This window comes from Buteo buteo, chromosome 9 (genome assembly GCF_964188355.1).
Source record: "Buteo buteo chromosome 9, bButBut1.hap1.1, whole genome shotgun sequence".
In the NCBI taxonomy this organism is placed as follows: domain Eukaryota; kingdom Metazoa; phylum Chordata; class Aves; order Accipitriformes; family Accipitridae; genus Buteo; species Buteo buteo.
Window position 1 is genome coordinate 3,582,883 of NC_134179.1, and position 20,979 is coordinate 3,603,861.

Here is a 20,979-nt window from a genome sequence, read left to right on the forward strand (position 1 = left end):
ATGAGCAGGGTAAAGGAGAAGACTAAAGCAGAAAGCAGTTTACTACCAAGCACAAAAAACAAGGGCTCGTGGGCACGTGTGTATATGAGACTGGTCCAAACTTTAACTGTCCCAGCACTATCTCACAACTGCTGTCATCCATCCCAGCTAGAGCTTGTCCAGCCAAATGGGAAGGCTCTTAAGATACCATCGTATCTCCTTCAGATCTGACAGCTACTGAGAAAAGAAGAGCACAGCGTTAAAGCAGAAAGTGATGTGCTGACAGGCAGCCCCCCCTGCCCCTGCTAGCCGCATCATTCCCAGAAACAGCGCGGACAACCTTCTTATGGCAACGCTAATCCGACTGCAATCACCGCTGTGTAGTTAAGATAGTGACTCAGGGGCTCAGATACTCGGCCTCTCATGCTCACTTTCTCCATATGACCTTAGCCAAGTCATTTAATCTCTTGGAGTATTTACGGAGGGTGCAGAAGGGCAATTGCTATATTGCTCTATTTACCATAGCATCATTATTTACTGCCCAGCCCGGTTTCCCTTCAGTAAATCAGGTATTATCTTTGAGAACGCTACGGAGTTTTAAAATCATAACAAATGTGGGATCCCTGGTATGCAATGGAGACAGGAGGTGGCCGATCTGTTAAAAAGCGTGGTTTGTAAATAGGCAGCAGAAGAAGCATGCTCATTTCTATTGCTCATATCCCTGCATTAAGGACGCTTCTTTTATTTTAAGCTGGTGCCAGGGTTTGATGAATTGAATGAGGTTTTAACATGCCAACAGATCAACAAACACTCTTTCCCCTGAGAACTGAATTGGCAGGCGGCCTGGAAAATGCCAGGATTTCAAGGGTTAAAGCCTTGCGGAAGAATGTCATTTCCACGAGCTATTTTCCCCACCCCCTCAAAGATGATAAATTATTACTTGGTGCAAAAATAAAATGGCTATCACTAAGCAGCTTTGGGTCAGTGAGCTGCCAGCGCAGCAGCCCATGGAGGATGGTCATCTTGAAGATGCTGCTTCTCATTTTTAAAGTCTTCATTCAAGTTCTTGAAGTCAGAAATATTTTGATGGGGTTGCTGATGCTGCCCTGTCCTCCTGGCTCCTCATCTATCCCCATGGAGAGGGAATTTTGTTGGTTTATTGGGATGGAGAAAAGCGCCCGAGTACTGTTTTGCAGCTGTCCCAGTTGTGCCACCCTTCAGCGACACCTTTACTGGGTTGCCAGCCTGGGGTTGAGGGATATGGGATGGGCAGAAGCTGAGCGTGGTCCTACAACTCAGAAACTGGGGAGCAATCTGAGCCCCAGGATTTTGCAAGACACAGGGGAGACCTATGCACAGAGGACTAAACTGGGAGACAGAGGTGGGAGCTGCTGGTCTCGACTGTGCCACGGGAAAGTCACTGTGGTCTCACTCTGCTTCTCTTTCCCCATCCTTAAAACAATATAATACTAAAACACTATATGAGACTATTATAAAGGGTCTTCATGTATCCAATAGACAAAGTTTGCTTTGTTTTAATATACATTTTTAACTCCTTCCTCACTTCTGCATGGGTGCGTGTGTTAATCATGAGGACAATCAGCTTTTCCCTTTTTAAACTAAGCTTGTAATTTGTTTTTAAAAAAACCTCTTGTAAAAGAGGAGGGATGGATGTTGAAATGAAATTAAAATTCTAATTTACTTTAGAAATGACCCAAGAGTCTAATAGCTTTGGCTGGTACTTGATCAAGTCCCAAAATAAATGCTGTTTCTCCCACACATGTTTTCACAATAAGACAGGAATAATAAGAGCAAACAATAAGACTGAAGTCAAGCTGTTAAGTCATTAAGGATTTTACCAAATGGCTCTGATTCCCCTCTATTTATTAACAGCTCTCAGCAAGCTGTGGATCTTGATTATCTTGGTGTAAATCTGCAGTGATTTCCTTAATATCGGCCAAGTTACCTGCCACGAAGAGCACTATCATTGAATTTAGCTCAGCTGCAAGCTCCTGAGCGGTCATTAAAACTATCTAATGGCATCCAAGGGGAGGAGAGGAACTATTTAGGCTCTTATTAGAGGAAGCTAAAGAGAAGAAAAATATCGCTCAAACATCAGGGAAACTTGCTGACAGTGAGAGATGTATTGGGCTGTGAAGTAGTTTCCTATGGGAAGTGGTGGAAGTTCTGTTAAAATTAGCCTGGACAAAGCACACCAGAGCTCCCTTTCTGCTGTCATCTTGCCTCCCGTTGCTGGCCTTGCATACCTGTTTTTCCAGAGCACAATTCTTTTGTGCACAGAATCTGCTCACCTGCCCTTTTTCGAGCAGGGCTTGTCTTCCAGGTCCCTTTCACAGCCTCAAGCCTGCGTGTCTCTGTCATTTAAACCCCCCCAAAACTGCATCAGGTTGGGGGACAGAATTTAACTTGCATTTTAGCTGGACTTGCCTTGAACAGCCAGGGATGGGGGTGCAGGTGGTTGCTGAGTTTGCACAGTATTTCTCACCCTGACTCGTGCTTTTTAACAGTACACCTTGCAGGGGAAGAGAAACTGAAAAGCAAACTGTGCTTGTTATAAATCTATTTCAGCTGCTGTCTAGAGATGATAATTCCCCTTTTCCAGTCCAGGGCTCGGGAGGGGGCTGCTGGTGCTGCTTTACAGCTCTGGCAATCTTATTGATATTCTTTATTGCATGAAGCCTTGTCTTGGGTGTCAGGATGGGTTTAGTGCTTCTCCTGTGACCAAAGCACATGCTGCTTCGAGCATCAACGTGTGGCACTTTGCTGGAAGGTTCAGCTGGCAACGGCATCCTGAGAAAGATGCAAACGACATTCAGAGAGGCATGAAAGCAGTTCTCGAGAACTGGTGTGACTTAGGTGTCTTGATCAAAGGAAAAAAAAACCCCAACCCCAACTGCCTATTGCACAAGCTGCAAAGCAGGAAAAAGAGCTGCTCATGGGGACTGCTGTTTTAACTGCTATTTTAACGGTGTAACTGAGTACTCTCGGACACGTGTGTGCCATTGAAATAGGTGGATCAGCCTGGAGATTTCTCTGTCTCCATTTTGCAGAGTCTGTCTTGCTCTGGTAGCATTTGGCAGCATTAATCTTTAGAGCAAGAGGGAGATCAGCTCATGTCTAGGTGAGATGGTTTACACTTGTTTAAGGTTAGGATCAGGGGATGGCTGTGTGACCGACCTAGGACTGAGCACCTTGCCCTTCATTAGCCGAGTTGCAGAAATGGGCTCCATGCACCTTCTTTGTTTTACCCAGCTGCAGACTGACCCAGCTGCAACGAGATTTAAGCGAACGTGTTTTAACGCCTCGTTAGAGCAGGCTGGTAGGGTGTGCACAGATGCTGAGATTAGTTAAGGCTTCTCAGCCACAGTAACTTGCAATATGCGTGTTTTTGTGTTGCTCTAAGCGCAAAGAGAAATAGGCTCGTTGTTCTTTTACCACGTAGGTGAATTAAAAAGAGAAGTTTAAAAAAAAAACAAACTGGTGTTAGAGCAAAAGTTAGTAATAACAAGCAGGAAATGATGATAATAATTTAATACACATACACATGCAGGTGTTTCACATTTGGCCATTAGTCACAGAGCGCAGTGGGAGACGCTATCTGGAGTCCCTGTTTGCTAAAGTGGTGAGTGAGGCACAGCTGAAGCAGGCTCTGCCCTTTGCCTGGATGTTTGCTAACCGCTGGCTGGCCCCCAGCAACAGCAAAGCCCCCCCCCGGCCCTGTGAGCGGGGAAGGTGTGGAGGGGAAGGCTGGGAGCAGGTCCCAGTGCCTTTGGGAGTTATTCGTGGATGCAGTGCCGAAGTGGAGGCTGAAGGTAAGGAGGTTGCGCTGGCTCTGTCTAGAAGATGACTCGGACAAGCGTTTGCATCTGCAGCGGTTTACAGTCGGTAGCGCAGGAGGTCTGCAGAAATCAGAAGGGAGGCATTTCGGAGGAGCCGGAGCTTCTGTGTCCTCAGAGAGGTTAAAGCAGTGGCAGCTCTTCCGTCTCGCAGGCTATGCTGTGTATTGGCATGATGAAAATAGCCATTCCCCTCGGCTCCAAGTCATATCCTGCCTGAGTGAGCCGTTCTGAGCCCAGGCTACTCCCCCTTTACTCTTTCCTCCCAGCACCTTTAAGTCATGTTCCCCAAAACACAGAAAGTGCATTGGCCCTGCATTTTCTGCTGTGCATTTAAGGGAGAGAGGGAGGAACATCGACTTACTTGAAAACAGAGCCAGATTGCAGCTCCTTCACCTCAGCTACACAAATGGGCTAATCGATAATTAAAAATCACATCTAATGAACAGCACTGGTAGAAGGACTTGCTCAGAGGAGTACATCCCATGCTAGGAATGACATGTGAAACTGCGATGTGCTCCTGCGGGCTGAGATCGTTATTTAGTGCACTGCAAATTACCCAGGAATATAAGTCTCAGCAACGCAAGGGAGAGCTTTAGCAACGGAAACGTAAGCTAATGCGGGAAAACAGAAGAATGTCTCTTGAAAACAGCAAAGTTCTTTGTGAAAGAGATTGTTTTTGACAAAACTTTTACAGGAAAGGTGTTGATCTCAACAAACTGGCCTTTTTTTTTTTTTTCTCTCAAAAGAAAAAAAAAATGGCAAAGACTTCCCACTGATTCTACAGCAAAGGAAATATGATCTCATCTTCCCTCAGAGTAGCTCCATCAGCTTCCAGGTGATAATTCATTCACCATTGTCAGGCTCTCATCAGTTTACACTAATGGATCTGTGTGTTTGCATTGTTGATACAACACATCTAATCACAATATCTGCTATTAATACAGATATTTTTCCTCTTAACTTTTCCAGCTTAAACTCATTAAGATGCTAGTCTGGTCCTAGCTTTATATGGCTGTGAGAAAGCACAGGTTTAGCAGATACTATCAGTTTTTATGCCTTTTGCAGCAGGGCATCTAATGTCCATCTCCATTTCCGCAGGCACCTCTGAGATGATGAGTTACTATATGGACACAACCATCGGCAACACAGCCCCTTATCCTTTGGCTCGCCCTGGAGTGATGGTAAGAAAGGAGTTTGGGTTGGTTTTCTGTCCCTAGAAGTGGGTTTTCTCTTTGGTTGCTGCAACTTTGCTGGCCTATTCACTGACATGGCTTGGTGTTGACCACTAAATTGTTCCAAGGTTTCACACAGTTTTCAGAGCAGCGTCCAAGTGCTGTTTACCCAGAGCTTATCTGAACCTCTCGAGCTTGCAAACTTCAACTGGAAATAGGATCGCTGCATCGGATTTCCTGCACTTGTGTTTGGAGGAGGATTGTTAGGGTAACCATTGTCCCTGTGCCTCCGCTCCCCGTGCTGACCTTCACCTGCCGTGGATGAATGTAGTGGGATCAGCACAAAGCAGATGAGGCTTTGGAAAATGTTTGGTTGGTTTTCTGGAGTTTTTGGACAACTTTGGTGCTCCCTCTCCTAAGCCAGCACCTTTCCGTCTGTGCAACTGATGGGTGGTCATGTATAATATATGTTAGAGTGTGATCCTGGGCGTGCCCATGCTGGCTGCCAGCAGCTATGGGACAGGTTTGACCATGCTTCTACCCTTATTCAGAGAAATCACTTTAATAGACATATGCCCAAAGAAATTCTGGCCAGTGTTAAAGATCCTAGACAAGGTCAGATGAAAGCTATAACTCTGAGCTGAGACACCAGGCTGCACAGACGACTTGCTAGAAAGCAAAATTTTCACCAAATTAGGAAGAAAAGACCACTCTGACACATGAAATATTTCTAACACAGCTCACTATTTTTCCTTTAAATGGTTCCAAGCAAGCATTTGGCTTTTAAATATTGATTGGAAACGAAGCAAAACTATTTCCCTGCGGGAAATAATAAAAACTAAAAAAAAAAGAAAGCATCCTGAATTTATTTATATATATGTTGCTATCCTCTTATATAGAGATATACACATATATGAGCCATACATATATATTATATGGTATATATGTCTCTACACACATGTATATATGGCAAATATCTATATAAGGTATATACATACTATATATACACGTATGTATAAAATAGGTATGTATAAAATAAAATTAAAATTATATCCTGGGATTATTTCCATATATCTATATATGCTTGTGTATATAATACATATATTTTCTTTATGAAGTATAAATATCACTTTATATACAATAAAACCAAACATGTGTAATATATAATGACAGTTATAACCAAGATTACATATGTGTGGGTATATACATGCCTATATCACATGTATAATCAATACATGTATATACATATATAATGTATTATGTGTAAGCGTAAAATACAGTATATTATGTAATATATGTGTAACAAAACGTAAGTTTATATAAGTACACATCTGTGTATACACTTCATGTGTGCATACCACATTATATATACACACACACACACAGATGTATGTATACACACATATAGATGTCCACGGACACATAACTATAACTAATATAAATACAAATAATGCAAATATAAACATAATAGTCACAAATAATGTCAATATAAAGAGGCATATGAACATAAATCTGATGGCTTGCCCCAGCTCCCACCAGCGTGGGACCGGGCTCCCCCATAGTGCCAGGGCTGTGACCCGGGGCAGGGCCATGACCTGCCCACGTTTTTGGGGGGGCTGTGGGGCCTCCCGCTGTCAAAAAATAATGTTTCCAGCTGGCAGGGCTGAAACGAGCCCGCTCTCAAGGAGGGTGTCCTCCCCACGGCTGGCCCTGAGGAGATGCCCCTCCTCGCCACCATCTTGCTGAGCACTGCCTCATGGCGGGCCTTCATTTTTTTTCCCTCACGTTTCTTTAAAAAAATGCCTTTTCAGCCTCATCGTCACACCCCTCAGCCAGGTGAGTTTGGATAACGCTGTTTCTTCGGAGCAAACCCTGACGGCCCAGGGCTTCGTGCCTGATTTGAGGGGGGAGAAAGGCACGCTGCCACCTTGAATGGGGCAGCCATTTCGGGGTCTCGCTCCCCTGACGCTTCTCCCTCTCCTGCTCCCAGAAGCAAGGTGCCGCCAGCCCCTGTGAGGATCCCTGGGTGACCTGCGGCTTTCAGTCCGCCTGCTGCCAGCCGAGGATGTGCTGCCCGCTCTGGGATGAGCCTGCCACGCAAGAAGTGCCCACCGGCCTGGAGCACTACAGCACGGGTAGGACACCATTTTGGGGGTGGGTTTGGGAACTGGGATGGCGCCTTTCCCCCCAGTGCCTTGGGGCTTGTTGGCACGGTCAGGTGAAAAGACAGGCCTTAAAGGCCCGCCACGCTCTCGTCTGTTGTCCAGCGTGTCCTGCTTGTCTCCTTCCTCCTATATTTGCTTTCTTCCTGACAATTTATTGGGGTGTTTTGCCCTTAATGCAGCCACAGGGCACCTACCACACCATCACCAGGTTGGTACCTGCCTTGCTGGCTGTCAAGGGTCTCCTTCAGTGGAGATGGGGCCAGAAAGCAGATAAAAACCTTAAAGCTGCTTTGTTTAACTATTCTCCTCCTGCCAGAGTGATGCTGAAGGATGGGAGCTTCCTTCCTCCCTGCCATGCTGTGGGTCCCCACCTGGGAGAACCCCTCTCCTCTTTCGGGCGGTGATTTTGACGTCCTGTGTGCACCTCCCTTGGATTTAGGGACTGCGGCCCTGATTGCTGCTCCCTGAGGTCTTGACAGACATGGGGGGTCTCCGGGAAGACACTGTAGGCAAGGTGGACCTGCCAACCTGCTGGTTGCATCTTCAGCGTTTCCCATGGCATTTGCATGACTGATGTCCTTGCCAGTGGCTTTGGAAAATGGCCTTCATGGGGGGTTGCAAGGAGCCAGAGACTCCCAAGGTTTAATTCCACTGTGGTAGTGATTTTGGGTCTCTTGCTTTTGTAGCTCATTGCCTTGCTCCTTGGGAGGGTAGTGGCATGGTCTTCAGGTAACCACAACTGGAGATGTGTGGTCACGCTGTGCTGTCAGGGCTGTGTGGTTGCAATGTGCTGCACAGCTAAAACAATTCACTGACTTGGACTAGATGATCATCTTCTCTAACACATTCATAATTTGAAAGTCGTTACAAAATCGCTGGTGACTAATTCTTGCCCCGCACGTTGTTCAACCCGTGAATCTTCAAGCTGAGCTTGCAGTTTGGGGCTGCTTCTTGTATAACCAGCTGGCAGTGCAGATGTTGGGCGGGCAGTTGGTCCTCCTGCCTGCGGGACGGGCCGTGAGGTATCAGCAAAGAGCCCCGTTGTGCTGTGGCAGGGGAGAGGGCTTAGGTACGCCGTGGCACGGGCCAACTGCAGGAACTAAGTGAAAAAGCTCAAGTTGCACGAATGTGACCTTTGTGAAGGGCCAATATGAAGTTTATGTTTCACTTAAGTCCCACATAAGCCTATCATGAAGCACTTAAATCCCATGTAAGCTTTTGCATGGCATGTGCTGGTCTTCTGTGACTTGTTCCCGGCTCGTTAGTTATGCACATTGGCCCCTTGGGAGGGGAAAAGCCCTGATGTTTAGAGACTTTCTGCAGCTAAAGAGTTCAGCAGAACCAGTGACTGTTGCGGTCAAATGTACAGTTTGAAATCTCTCCTTGGCAAATATTCAGGCATTTCGATTTTTTTTTCTCCTTTGGTGAGCACTTGTGTGTGAGTAGGAGACGGACGCAGAGCACTGCGCCTGTGGCTGGAGCAAAACTCTACTGCCTATTCCCAGCCGTTCTTATTTCAGCTATTTGCTCAACTCCTGTGGGTGACCTCTCTCAGCATGATGTCAACTCTGCTCTGATGAAATCTGCCCTTGCAGCATTTGGATTTACTCAAACATTTTGCAAATCTGTGCCTGGAAAGTTTTCTTTGTGTTTTTTTCCCTACCCTCTCCCCTTTTCTGTGAAAGTGCTCTCTCCAGGGACCAACATATCTGCAACGCAGATCTTCATTGCTCCATGCTGGGTCTGTGAAATTTCTTGTTGCAGAGACTGGAGCCTGATTCAAACCTCAGTGAAGCCAGTGGAAAAAAAAAAAGCTGTCATTGTCTTCAACAGGTTTCAATCAAACTTTCAGTATATTGGGATGGGTAGGACAGGTCTTTACTTCTCTTGCAGTACCTAAGAACTACTTTTCAGTTCTTCCTGTTGCAATGCAAGGTACTCTTTCTCTGATTTTTTTTTTTTTAAAAAAAATACTGCTGTTTCTTCCGTCTAGAGCAGTCTCTAATTTTAAATGAGAGGAAACTCTCATTTGTATATACTGCTAAGAACGGTCTTTCATTTCTCCTTTGTGTTTCGGGTGCACATTAGAACCATTTGTCATCTATTCTTCTGGTGTACTAGAGGCTATTTTGGTTTTCATGCTCTTGATGTTGGTGAAAGAAACAAGTCAACAAGGAAAATGCAAGTGTGAATATATCCTCTCGCAATAGAAACCCACAACATTTCTAAAAGTTTTAGAGCTGCTTGCGTTTAGAGAAGATATTTTGCCTTTGAAGCTTGGGTGAGTTTATTTACATTGTGCTTGAAGTCCGATAAGATTATTCCGTGATATGGGGATTTAGCTTGTTGATAAAGACAAGAAGCGGTGGTGATATTTTTGGGTTTTTTTGTTTAAAAAGCAAAAATTTGGAAATGGTATAGAGTCAGTTTTATTTGTTAGCTTACTACCACACTCTGTGGTGCATATGTTGGGCCTATTACTGCCCAGAGAATCAACCTAAACTGGGTTCTCAGCAAGCAAAGGGCACATCCCAGAGGTGGTAGAATAAAACTAGCAAGAAGGGAGCTGCTGCCTGTTTATGAAAAGTAGCTCTGCTCCTTGGACAAGTGGGAATATGAGTGTAAAGGCCATTGCACCTTAGCTGAACCATCTGGCAGGCCAAAATTAAGGGTGCCATGTGTCTGCCCGAAGCAGCAGCGTTGCTGAAAGGATGCTGAAAGCCACACTTAGTGCCGTATGTTTAATTCATAGAGTAATAGTATCCTAATATTAGCCTCTGGTAATATTTTTTGGCTTATACAAGGTTAGGCATAAAACTGGAGTGGAAGAAAATATTTGATAGCGGTATTATAATTTCAGCACGGACATAGTCCTGGCTGTGCTGCCTTTTTGAGCCAAGGCCACTTTGACAACCCCTTCCACTCTGAACGGGTTTGTTTTCCTTACTGATAGGGGAGATAAAACTGTTGTTAATGGCAAGCAAGGGATGAAATGACTCTGGCTGAAGATGTTTCTACGGCTGTTGTCGTGCTGAATTAGCACTCTTGGACTGAAGGTGCTACCAGCCTTTTGGACAGTACAGGAGCATTTTGGGGAGCGATCCTGCTTTCACTGAGACAAATGGGATTGGCTTTGGGATTTTACAAGGCAAGAAATGAAATGAAAGCCTTTTCTAGAGGAGAAATTAGAGCTGCATCTCTGACTCTGCTTCCCACGCTAATGAAAGCAGTCCTGCTGATTTCGGTCAGGCTTCTTGCACTGAGACACTGTCACAAATAAAAGGCATCACCTTAGGCTCATCCCTAACAGCCAGTGTGATTCAGGCCGGTGCTGTGGGAGGGCATAGTGCAGAGACCAGCCTTGGCCAGTTTGTGGCTGATGCTGTCTGGCCACATTAGCTTGGTGCCACCTCTCAGCCCAGAATATTTTGGGTTTATTAGCTTTGCGGGTGGCATGTCCCTAATGCAGCAAACCTGCATCTGACCCCCTGGTGCTTCACGGACATTGCGTCCCTGCAGCCTGGGCCATAGTGGTGGTGTGCTGGATTTGGCAGGAAAACAAAGCCCTTGTAGCTGGAGCCACGCATTGCAGCATGCCGCATTGCCCCACGCCCATGCAGGCAAAATAGGGATGCCCTCCCTTTGCCCCCACCCTGCTGACTCTGGCTGTGATCTTCCTTCAAGCCCAGCTCTCAGCTCAGCCTGGACTGCAGGCAGGAATCCCACCGGGACCGCCTGCATCCGTGGCAAACTCTCCCTGCTTTTCCCCACGTTGCCCCCTCCTTTGCCGCGAGACCTACTCTTTCCCTGGTGGAGATCCCCGGAGGAAAGCTCTTTCTGTGAGCGGTTTCTGGGCCGGCTTCCAGGCCCACGCTCGGAGGAAGGGGGCTTGGGGAGGAGGAGAGAGGGGGGGAAGGTGAAAGCTGACCAGGCTCAGCCCGATGGCTTCTCCAGCTGCAGCACATTTTCCGAGCGAAGCTTTTTTTCAAAAAAAGAAAAAAAAAAAAATCTGCATTTTTTTTCATGTCCTTTTATCCTATTTTTAACTGTGGCCTCCTTCCTTTTCTCAGCCTCCTCCAACACTTCCCCCCTCCCCTGTGCTGCTGCTGCCTCCCCCGCACGCTCTCCGCAGAGATGAATGGGCGTCTTTTCACAGGGCACGCACATCTGCTTGTGGCTCGAGACCTAGCAGGACTTCTCAGGCAGGTCTCCTGGAGGAGACCGTCCAGTCTGTCCTCTCCCTCCTTAACAAACGAGGAGCGGGCAAGGGAGGACGTGGAGGAAGGTGAAGAGAAATAGAACAGGAAAAAAACCAAAAGGGGGTGAGCCACCACAGGGAGGGAAGAGCAAGAGCTGAGGCAATGGATGCTAATTTATTTCAAGGCTCAACAAAAGCCGTGCACGAAATCCTGCCTCTGCCCAACCTGCTGCTAGTCGTTCTCCCAGATCTGCAGCTTTCCCTGGCCATTTGCTCTGGCCCAGGGGATGAATGAGCCCTTTCTGCTGGGCTCTGTTGTCATCCTCTGGCCGGTGAGGTGGTGCAGTCTCTTGGGGTCTGGTGCTGTTTATAGCTTGGTTGGAATGGGTTTTTCTTTGACCTTTTTTCTTCATGGCAGTCTTTGGGTGTTTCATTGGCTCCAGTTAAAGGCATGTCACACCTACTATACTTGGGCCCTCTGGGTTTGTTGAAGGACGCGCATAATTTTCTCCATTACGAGCACTTACTCCAATCTGTCAGTGGAGAGAAAAGATCCCTCTATGCCTTGTGAATGGATTTCAGAGCTGTGGGCTGCCTGTGGTGTCTTAGACTCTCCTGGCCCTTTTGCGAGGGCCCTGTGAAGGATGCTGAGCAGTTACTGGTTTGCCCTTCAGGTCACTGGGACCTGGACTCAGTGTCTAATTTGTGTGGATCCTAGTTGTTTCGCAGGTGAGAAAAACATGACCCTATGATACCTACTGACGCTCCCTCTGCATCCCTCACTGCAACCTGCTGCAAGTCAGCACTTGGAGAGGTTTATCTGCACTGAAGCAATAGAATGACAAAAATCCAGGCTTTCGCTTTTCCATTTGTTTCCTGCTTGACTCTGGAAAAATCCCTGTCTCGCCTCTCAAAGTCAAAACCCAAGGGAGCTCCCTGCACGTTGGGTCATCACCAGAGAACGAGCGCTGAGCTCTTTTCCCACTTGAGCTGCAGACTGGTGTCAGCTGGGGATCAGCTGCCGTGCAAGGAGGAATCGTGGTCTGAACAGGGCGTTGGTCCCCTGGATGAGGCTGGGTGAAAGCTGGAAGGTTGTTGCTTGTTTCTGAGTGATGCCTGCAGACTTGCTGAGGGCCTTTAGTATAACAGGGGGATGAGAGCTCAGCAAGAGGGAAAACGCAGGTTAGCATGCTGCACCAGGATTGTCACAAAAATGAGCAGCAGCACTGGCAGCTTCGCTATGCCATGGGGAAGGAATAATTTGGTGTAGAGTCAAGGAAGAAAGGGGCTAAGCAACAGGCTATTCAGGGCTTCTGTGGTGCCTTGAAGATGACTGCAGAAGATGTCTTGCTTTGGGTTGGTCTTGGAGTAGGATTGATCCCTCTGTAGGGATGGAGTGAGGTGGATGTACCTGTTTTCTTTTTCTGGAGGAGAAGGCTATCCCGCACCATCCAACACTTGCTTCACACTGGCCACGCAAAGCACAGCTGCTCTTTTTTTGAGCTTTCCCAAACTCCTTTGCCTACAGACCCAGGAGCACATGCCTCTGGGGAGAGTGGGCAGCAGAGCTCTCTCTCTAGAGGGTTTGGATCGCACATGGCCAGCCCTTCTTGTAGCAGCACCTAGGTGGGCTTTGCTGTGCTGGCATGGAGCAGGGAGGGCAGTGTAAGTCAGGCCAGCCACTATTTTCTCTCCGGATGGACAGGGCTAGCTGGGTAATGCCAGGAGAGCTATGTGCAGGGCAGGCAGAGGAGGACATGGGGAGCGTGGTGGGCTGGGACCCTGAAAACTGCCTGTTTGTTTCAGCTCCTGGCAGCGTGAAGCACCTCTCTCTCCCTCCAGATGTTCGCTGTGTTTATAGCTGCTGAAGCAAGAGACTGAACTCTCTCATTAATATGTTTCTCTCTCCCTTTCTCTCTCTCTCTCACATTGAAGCCAGAAGTCTCAGCTCAGAGGTTGCAGCTGGAAAGGAGCTGGGGGTGAGGGGTGGGAGAGAGAAGGGAGGTGTATGCAAGCCTCCCATCCCATTCAACTCCCCCTCTCCACTTTCCTCCCCCCGAATCCTCCCAAAATACACATGCCCCGAAAAAAGAAAAACACTAGCAGATTTTTTATTTCAGAAAGTAAACACTTAGGCCATGGGGGTCTGGAGGTTATGGGAAAAGAGGAAACCATTGGGCTAATCAGGCCGGGACACACTTCCCCTGCTGAAATAAACCAGAAATCATTGCATTACAGGGCGCCGCCGCGGTTAACCCTGGTGCTGCCAACACAGCTGAGTGCTGGGGAGCTGCGGAGAGCCCGTAGCCTGCCCACGCATTTTCCCCCAATCCCTGGTTTTTAGCCAGGGCGAAGCGCCGATGCGGAAGGGGAGCCAGCGCTCTGCAACAACCCTTTGGCATGCTGGCCCTTTGGGAACGAGCCGTTGGGAATTTTTTAGTAGGAAATGAAACCTTTTTTTCTATGGTTTATGAGCCATCCTATAGAATTTCATACTTATTCTTGCCTGAGAACTCTGCCTGACGGTTGCAAACCTCTACAGAGAGGAAATCTTTCTCTGCTTGAATCAGCGAGATTTGGGGGTAATTTCTGTGGAGCTTGAAACGGTTTTCAGAAAGCTCTTTTTTTCATCCTTGCTAGATTTGCATTAGGTGTATAAATTATTAGATCACTGATTATTTGGTTGCAAACCCTTCGGGGATGAATCCCTCCTGCTGTCTTTTAGTCCTGTGTTTGTAGAGCACCCAGCATATGGGATCTGGCAGTAAGATGGGAGACCCTTGATGCTCTTGCAAGATGACAAAGAATAACTCTAGTCCAGGTGTAAGTGAGTTAATGGGCCCTTTGTATCAACTTTACAAAGAGATCTCAATTTACCCTCTCTAAGCCTGGCCTTGGACTTCCCCTGGCTCCTTTCACAATCTGAGTTGCATACTATAAATGGGTGCTCGCTACCAGGTCTCACACATTTTGAGACCGCTGCAGCTATCTGTGTTTCAGAAAGGCTGGATCTCTAAGCATGAATGAATATTAGAGATTGTCTGTTACTGTGAGCCTGGGTCTGTTTGATAAGAGCTCCTCACCGTGATTGCTGACTCCCTTTACATCCTGCCAGGCTGAGATTTTCAGAGAAGCCGGGATGGGTTTTGCACCCAGCTCCTTGTTGCATCCAGGCTGCTTTGGAAACCCCAAATCTTAGCTGGATGTCCATGCTGACACGGTCTGTGATGGAGCTCATGGCACGGCACCCTAAGCTGGTGCTCTCCCACAAGCCTTCCCTCTGCTAGCAATTACTGAGAGGGAGCAGGGCTGAAAGCAAAAGCCAGCATGGAGCACTTTGTAGCCAAGGGAAAGTGATCTTTCCATTGACACCACCGAAGAAGTTTTTACCTCATCTGTTACAGTGTAAGTGCTGGCGGTGAAAGGTGCCGTCACCGGTTCCTTGAGCCATCAGCCCAGCTCTTGCAACATTCCCACCAGAAGGCAAATCCCCAGATAGCGCACAACAGGGGAGCTGCAGACCTGCCATGTCCCACCCTGCTATCTCAAGAATGCATTTGAACAGTAGCTGTTTCTGCAGCCTCTGGAGGTCGAGGCTTCAGATGGAAATCAAGCTCCATGGAGATAGTCCCACAGGGCAAATTTCAGAATTTTTGGAGTTGGTGTTCAGTTCAGATAAGCCCTTGAGAGCTCAGATACTTTATCTGAACCTTATCTGAGCTATTTGCATCACTTCAGTCTGAGAAACCAGGCTGTCAGACATTTGGGGAGGGGGGCAAACTGTATGAGGATGGTCTGTCTTTTTTTTTTTTATTATTGTTATTTCTAATACACAGACACCTCCAGGAGGATTGGACTGTCCTGTGCCCCACGCAGCTCAAGGAGCTTATATGCAGGCTGGATAGATGAAGAGCAGGAAGGAGAAATACCATGCTTAGAGCCACACAAGGGTAAGGACAGGAGTAGGATGAATATTACTTGAAAGCCCTGTAAGGGATTGCATCTCTCTGCTCTCTTTCTAAAATTGAATAGAAATAAGCTTGAGCTGCCCCTGCTGTCAATTGTGGATGGAAATGATTCCTCCTTTTCAGAGCAGACCCAGGTCTGAGCTTTCTCAAATGTAGTGTGCTTTCTGCACGTTGTTTACCAGATGCTGTTTTGTGCATGTGAAGCTTCTCACCTTGTCTGGAGTGCCTGGGGGGACGTACAGGGTCCATGCTCTCTTGCTGTTCTCGGAGCATCTCTCCTCTTCATTCCTGCTTTGCAGTAATCAGCTGTTTGACTGCAAGGATCCCGCAGTGCTTGGTTGGTATAATGCAACATCCTCTTCTCAGACTGTGGGGTGGTTTCTTTCATCTGAGCTCTAGATCCTGGTGGCTCTTCCCCAGCATCTGTGGTCTTTTTATGGAGGAAAGGTTCTCAGGGATAAGAACAGCAGATTTAGGAGATCTGGCTGAGATTACGTGGTTTTACAGCTGGAATTTGGAAGACCTTGGCTATATCATTTACCAGAAAGTCTTTAGGCATCTAAACCCCACTGACTTCCATTGGAGTGAGATGCCTAAGTCATTCAAAAGGCTGCCTGTGAGCCACTGCGTAGCAGTTTCTCACATTGGAGATGCAGATGATTAATTCATTGCACATTTTATTGTGATGCTTAATTCACTGAGGTCAGGCGAGTGGCTGGAAGTCCCTGGAGAACGGTGTTGTACAAGTGCTTGATACTGTAAAAAAAAAAAAAGATGTCTTAAGCGACACCGAGCTGCTAGCATGGCTGAGCCCTTGAAGCTGCTGAACACGTGCTGAAGTTTACACAGCCCACCGGATGGACCTTCCCCTGTGGGGTTTTGTATCAATAGGCTTTGAAAAAGTTGCAGCGGGTCAATTGTTGGCTGTTTCACAATAGATGAAATACAGTTTCTCTGTCTGCAGCTGGTTCCTGGGAAGGGAGGCTGTCTCTCTGGCAGCAGGCAGGGCTAATGAGGTAGTGTGTGTACATCAAGAGGATGGTTTCTCTGCAGAAAAGCCATGGGAGACTTGCAGCAGGCGGCTTGCCGGCCTCCAAATGGCTCAAGTGAGGTGTGGGAAAAAGCTTGAGATGGAGGGTGGAATTTTCATGCGGGCTTATTTTCGGCATTAGGCTTATGAAAGGAGATTCTCAGCCAGCGTGAGCAGTGCAGGTCCATCCTTTGGGAGCTGCCTTTGGAGACCTCTGATCCCTGCTTAGAGGCAGGGCTCCTCTTTTGGTGCTTTTTCTTCCCCTGTGAAGCTGCAAGGGCAGGTTAGGATTCAAGGCCAGAATCTAGCCTTTAAACCCCTGAAGCCTGCAGTGAGCCGGTAGGAAAACAGGGATGGCTTCAACCCACTCAGTAGGAACACTGCCATTGATTTCGGCAAGGGGGTGTGGATGGGCACAGACACCAAAAAGCAGTATAATAAAGCTCATGACAGGACTTCCCTTCCTGGAAAGGCAAACAAGGCCGCTGACACGGCATACACTGCATGAGCAGGGGCGCATGGAGTGGCAAAAACACTTGTAGATATTCATGCTTCCCGTAGCACAAATAGGATGAAGCAAAAAAACCTGCTTCACCAAAGCGGAGATTTGATTTCTAAGAGCTGGTCCAAACTACTTCTCCCTAACTCATCAGCAACTGTTTTTCAGGAGTCAGAAATGCCTTTCTCCCCTGGTTTGTGTGATTCACTCTCCACTTCCTAAGTTCAAGGGGGGGCAGAGGGCACTCATTTTGGCCAGACTGATGTCAGCATTGAGGTAGAGTAGAGAAAAAGGAGGAGATGCCCCAAGGGAGACTGTTCATGGAAAATTTCTAATTCGGTCAGTTCCAGGCATCTCACAAAAGAGCCTGCACTTGGGAGATTTCAACCCAGTTTTGCAGGCTCAAGAAGCATGACTAATTATGGAAGGTAGTGATGGAAATAAAGCTGGCATCTTAGTCTTGCCCTGGACCAGGTCTTTGCCATGCTGCAGCCTTTGGGTATCTACATCTGTGAAATGTCTCCAGAGATGACCAGACCTTCTCTTCCCCTGCTTTGCATCTAGTTACTGCCTATCCCCAGGAGAGCTTCCTTTGTCTGGCAGCTTTGGTTGTGTTTCTATCCAGGCAAACAGCTACTACATGAAAGCACTAACAGTTTCCCTTGCTTTACAGTAATCAAAATGACAGGATAACGAGGCAGCCCAGTAGCCTGCTTTGCCTTCCACTTGTGCTGAGTTCCAGGCTGGGTGTCAGCTCAGTCCCCTATCTAGATGAAATACGTCTTTTTTTACTTTTCTTCTTGTTGCTGCCAAAAGTGACAGATTGTTCTGCGGAAATCATCAATATTTTGTCAAAATGAAATCCAAACATTTCCAGCCAAAACTCAGCATTTTCTGGTGTTGGCTGTGTTGATGCAAAAACAAATCTCTGTGGGAAATGCCAACATGGAAAGAAAACAGAGAAATAGGTTGGGCTATTCTGCAGAATATTCTCCTGGCTCTCTGATTCAGAAGTGTGTCTGAGGGGCTGCACGGCAGAGGGTGGTTGAACCCAAGAGCTTAATCTGGACCACTCATATGTTTATTTAGATCAGATTGATGTAAACAGACGTGGTCTGTTGACATGCACAAGGAGCCCGGTCTGTGCAGTTTGTGCCACAAAGTAGGTGTGCACAGTAAGTACCGATTCTCGCTCAGTGCTTTCCAATACCAGGACATGATGCTTCATCTACAAGCTACAGCTTCAAGTTAAGGGAACTGATTTTTAAGGTTTCATCCATCTGCTCTTGCCTCATTCATGTCATCCTGTCTTCCTTCCCCCTACATTTGCACCTAGTAAGGCTGTCGGTCTGTCTCTGTGTTTAGTGTAGCAGATACTTCCATAAACATCCATCTTCTGAAATCCCTCCCCGGAGGCCTTGCAGTGCTGTACTCTGCAGCCTACAGTGGCACTGGACTGCAGTGGGAGGACTTTCCGCTCCACACCCACCTGAAAAGAAATGGTTTTATCGGGGCTCTCCCACGCCTGCCAAGTGCATCTCAATGCTCCCCTCCCCATTGCTGCCGCTCCTCACTTCATTAGTGCTGGAGATGTTTATAAATGGAAGAGATAATATTTTTCGTTTCCAGTTTGGGTTTCCAGGGCAGCCACTTTCTAAAGCACTTAGGAAGTTTAGAGAAGACGAGGTTATATAAACGATTTTTCCCCCCCGGGCTCTTATTAATCAAGTGGCTTGTGGAGCCATTCCCATAGCTTTGGGATCAAGAGCACTAGCTGGGTGAGGGAAGGCAGGCAGTTAATACAAGACATCTTTTTCTTGGCTCTTACCCTTTTTTTGGTAGGTTCGCAATGAATGAAGCAGTCAGACCTGGCTGTTGGGTTTTGAAAGCAGCTGGAGGACTGAGTACCATCCTCCTGGGTTACATTCAAACTGTGTTTTGGGCTTGACTCTTGTATTAGCCCCTTCTAGGCCTTCAAGTGAGTCATGTAGCATCTTTTAATGATGATTTACCTGGTCCTGTTGATGTGTCCCTGTAAAATTTAATTATTTGATGTAAAACGTCTGCATTTCCTGAGCATAGGGTAAATATGACTTCAATAGCAATGGGCAATGAGTTGATCCTTGCGCTTGTACAATAAAACCCTATGGACATGCATACACACACACTAATTAATGTATTTCTGGGCAAGCCCCAATGCATTTCTAAAGCTTCTCAGCATTTTCCCACCCAGGCTCCAACAGTGGCTGCTACCCAGGATAGCTGTGAGCAGCACAGGTGGCTCATGGGTTTGGAAAACAGGAGCAAGCTTTCATTCCCATTAGAATGAAACCAAGCTCTGCCTCCTCCTTCGCATCCTTCCTCCTGCTGTCTCCCCGCCATGAGAGCTGAGGAATGGGGTCTTTCTGTTTTCCTTGGGTGGATGGAGCTCCATCTGTAGCGACAGGTCCAGCTGTTTCAAGCCTGGAGCCAAAGGTCCACAGGAAATCAGCTCATTAGTCTGTTGACCCACCTTCCCAGTTTTCCAGCCATGCTCTCTCAGTGTGAAAATAATGATTTAAATAGCCAAGGGTGGAAAATAGTGATTTAAAGGGGGTAAAGGGGATATTTGCAACTATCGCTGACTGTAGACTTGGCAGAAGGAAACTGTATTTCTTCCGGGTCCTGGAAGCGTGTGAGAAAAGGTGTTGAACATCTGGAGTGATTTAGCAGTTTCGTGCTGTTGTGCGAGGCTGCACACTCGTGGTGGTGCAAACATAGCTCGGCCTGAAGAACTGGGATGGGTTGACGGAGACAAAAGCCGCTCGCGGCGTTTGGCTTTAGTAGGTGCAGGTTGGGTGTTGCAGAAGAGCCATGTCAACCTCTTCCAGGGACAGATGATGGGTTGTGGTGTCCCCTGGCCCCCCTGAAGTGTTGCTCAGGACATTGCAGATGGCCCTTGTGATGTTTGGTGTGTCATCTGAATGAATTTTCTTGACTTGCCAGAACTAATTTTCAGATTGGAAGGGAACTCCAAGCGTCAGAGATATATTTTGTCTCATCTCACTCGTGATGCTGAAATGCGAATTGGGCCTCCCAGCTAAAAAAGCAGGTTCATTTAGCTCATCCGCACCCGAGACCTACCCGTCCTGCGGAAACCTCCTCAAAGAGGTGAACTAACTGGGCAAAAAGAGGGTTTGTTAACAGATTACTTTTCACTGACTTTTTTTTTCCATTTTAAAAGTGCAAAAATAGAAAGTTTTAGCTCAGGTTGAATGACAACACCATTTTCCTTGTTTATTTTCTTTTTGCTGTTTTAGCCCAATGGGAAGTGTGTGAAAAAAACCCAAACTGGTTTGCATCAACCCGGAACATATTTAGAAAAAATATTTACGTCTGCTTTTTTTCCCTCCAACTACCAGCAAAGCACAAAAAAAAAAAAAAAAAAAAAAAATCAGCTGTTTTCACAGCTTTTGCTGCAGGCAGTGGGGAAGCGGATAGGGAAGCAAACCTGTTTGTGTGCTGAACCCCCTTGTATCTCGCGATCTCCGTTCAACAGCTTTCTGAAGCTACTTAAAAAACCTGAAATAACTGGTGATGATGATGATAGCTGTAGATGGGTGACCATACTTCCACTGGAGTCGCAGGCCCCTGCCGACCAGCTGTCTCTTCCCCATTTACACCAGCAAGGATTTAGGAGCTGGGCGAACTAATCAGGAGACCCTCATGGGGAGAGAGGCGTGTTATTTAATTAGCTTTACAATGGACTGACTGGGAGGCACGTGGTGGCTCTAATGGAAGGAGATAGATGTCCTTTTAGCTAGGCTAATTGTTAGGAAATAGCAGAGTCTTTGTTCAGCCCCAGCATGTGGCCTGTGATCTCTCAGAGCCCAGGGGCTGCCCGCTTATAATTTTAGACAGATCTATTCAAGCCTGCTCTGTAGCTTGGGGCCGAACAAGACGGGTATTGTTGCAGAGCCAGGATCGCCGTCCAAGAAAACCACCCCGAAAAACCCAAACACGTGTAGAGAGGAATATTTCGCTGTCGTTTATTCACTATCGGGCCGGGTTGCCAAGCGGAGACAATTGCAAGCGAGGAGGTTTCCAGTGCCGGGCGAGGGTTTTTCCT

General features: G+C 47.1%; 1 protein-coding gene across 2 annotated transcripts in view; it reads left to right on the forward strand.

Moving 5' to 3' along the window:
• Positions 1-20,979, forward strand: part of ETS1 (ETS proto-oncogene 1, transcription factor) — a 78,407-nt gene that overhangs the window by 2,016 nt on the left and 55,412 nt on the right. For both annotated transcript variants that reach the window (XM_075034911.1, XM_075034910.1), the window contains exons 2-3: positions 4,938-5,020; positions 7,002-7,146. In XM_075034911.1, the coding sequence (XP_074891012.1) occupies positions 4,949-5,020; positions 7,002-7,146 (217 nt within the window). In that variant the 5' untranslated portion in view covers positions 4,938-4,948. The remainder of the gene's footprint in view (positions 1-4,937; positions 5,021-7,001; positions 7,147-20,979) is intronic.